The 2,090-nt window shown below is 61.4% G+C and overlaps 1 protein-coding gene across 1 annotated transcript; it reads left to right on the top strand.

Annotated features, from left to right (window-relative positions):
* Positions 1-358: 358 nt before the first annotated feature.
* Positions 359-1,425, top strand: LOC126474342 (5-hydroxytryptamine receptor 1-like; the record flags this gene model as incomplete). The annotated part of the gene is made up of 2 exons (XM_050101808.1): positions 359-1,199; positions 1,265-1,425. Coding segments are annotated over 2 exons (1,002 nt in total), but the record flags the coding sequence as incomplete, so codon positions are not given.
* Between the last annotated feature and the right edge of the window lie 665 nt (positions 1,426-2,090).

Genomic DNA, 2,090 nt, shown 5'->3' with positions numbered 1-2,090 from the left:
GGAACATAGTGGTGATTGAGAGACAGCTGTTGGAGAATCGTCGATTTCGCGTACGAGAGCAGTGAAGGTGTGAAAAGCAGTGGAAGGCGGTCGGAACCTAGCAGTGTTTGACGTTTCACCTGCGACCATAGACGAGGGGAGCGCGTACGAGAGCAGTGAAGTTGTGAAAAGCAGTGGAAGGCGGTCGGAACCTAGCAGTGTTTGACGTCTCACCTGCGACCATAGACGAGGGGAGCGGGTGTCGGGGGCATGGTGAGGGAGGCCCGGCGGCGCGAGTGAGCGTGGTCGCATGGAGGCGCCCGCCGGCGTGGCCGCCGCTACCGCAGCCGCCGCCGCCGCCGCCGCCGCCGCAGCAGCAGCAGCCGCCTCCGGCGCCGGCGCCGCCTCCAGCAACTCGAGCGCCAACGCGAGCAGCGCGGGCAGCGGCGGCGGCGGCGGCGTCGGCGGCGGCCCGCCGCCCGACGAGTGGTGGTTCCCGGGCCCGCGCTCGCCCTACACGCCGGCCGAGGCGGTGCTCATCGCGCTCGTGCTGCTCTGCGTCATCGTCGGCACCGTCGTGGGCAACGTGCTCGTCTGCGTGGCCGTGTGCCTGGTGCGCAAGCTGCGCCGCCCCTGCAACTACCTGCTCGTCTCGCTGGCCGTCTCCGACCTGTGCGTCGCGCTGCTCGTGATGCCGATGGCGCTGCTGTCGGAGATCTTCGGCGTGTGGAGCTTCGGCCCCGTCGCCTGCGACCTGTGGGTCTCGTTCGACGTGCTCTCGTGCACCGCGTCCATCCTCAACCTGTGCATGATCAGCGTGGACCGCTACTACGCCATCACGAAGCCGCTCGAGTACGGCGTGCGGCGGACGCCGCGCCGCATGGTGGCGAGCGTGGCGCTGGTGTGGCTGGGCGCAGCCTGCATCAGCCTGCCGCCGCTGCTCATCCTCGGCAACGAGCACGAGGACCCGCACGGCCTGCCGCAGTGCCAGGTGTGCCAGAACTTCGCCTACCAGATCTACGCTACGCTCGGCTCCTTCTACATCCCGCTCAGCGTCATGATCGTCGTCTACTACAAGATCTTCCGCGCGGCGCGCAAGATCGTGCTGGAGGAGCGGCGCGCCCAGTCGCACCTGCGGGCGCACTCCTACCTCGAGATCAGCGTCGGCAACGGCGGCGGCCCGCCGGAGACGCGGCTCGCCGCCTCGGCCGCGACGGCGGAGGCGGACACGGCGGTGGACGGCGCCGCCAACGGCAACGGCGCCACCCCCGCGGCCGACGAGCAGTCGTCGTCGTCGCCCGCGGTGAGGGCGCAGCACCAGCAGCAGCAGCACCGGCCCAGCACCACCAGCACCAACACCACCGTGAGTACCAACAGGTGGTCCCCAGACACCTGCCCGCGCCCAGTCTGTCCACAGCTACACCGCGCCTTTTGAAACAACATTGATGTCCCCATCACAGGGTTCATTATGCACTAGTCGTCTAAAATGTGTAATTTATTTAACACCACCCTCCATGGCAATAGTCACAGTCAATAAACGTGGCAAACCTTATATGAGTTTCCATAAGTTTATATGGTGGCAGTAAAGCGGCCATCTTGGAACAACAAAAATGTGACTCTTCAATTTCTCGAGGCGTATTTTATGACGAAATAAATCTGGGGTGTACAGCCCGGTATGAGTGTGCATAGGACACAATATTTCAGCAATCGACCACGTTGCCAAAATCAGTGCACCTGGTGGGCGGTGGGCCCACCGCTGGTCAGTACATCAGTGCACCTGATGATGGCAACGTGGTCGATTGCCGAAACGACCGGTCTAAGGCGCTGCACTCTTGGACTGTGCGGCTGGTCGCGGCGGAGGTTCTAGTCCTCCCTTCTTAGGTTAATTTACGTTAATTAGTGTGTAAGCTTAGTGATTGATGACCTTAGCACTTAAGTCCCATAAGATTTCACACGCATTTGAACACTTGATTGCCGAAATATTGTGTCCTATGCACACTCATACAAGGCTGTTCTCCAGAGATTTATTTCGTAACAACAAAAATGTCTACATTGCGACCGCGGTGCACAAAGTGTATTCATTCATAGTCAACAAAATTCTGACTCTGTGG

The sequence above is a fragment of the Schistocerca serialis genome, chromosome 4 (genome assembly GCF_023864345.2).
Source record: "Schistocerca serialis cubense isolate TAMUIC-IGC-003099 chromosome 4, iqSchSeri2.2, whole genome shotgun sequence".
NCBI lineage: Eukaryota > Metazoa > Arthropoda > Insecta > Orthoptera > Acrididae > Schistocerca > Schistocerca serialis.
This window is presented reverse-complemented; position numbering and strand designations above follow the sequence as displayed.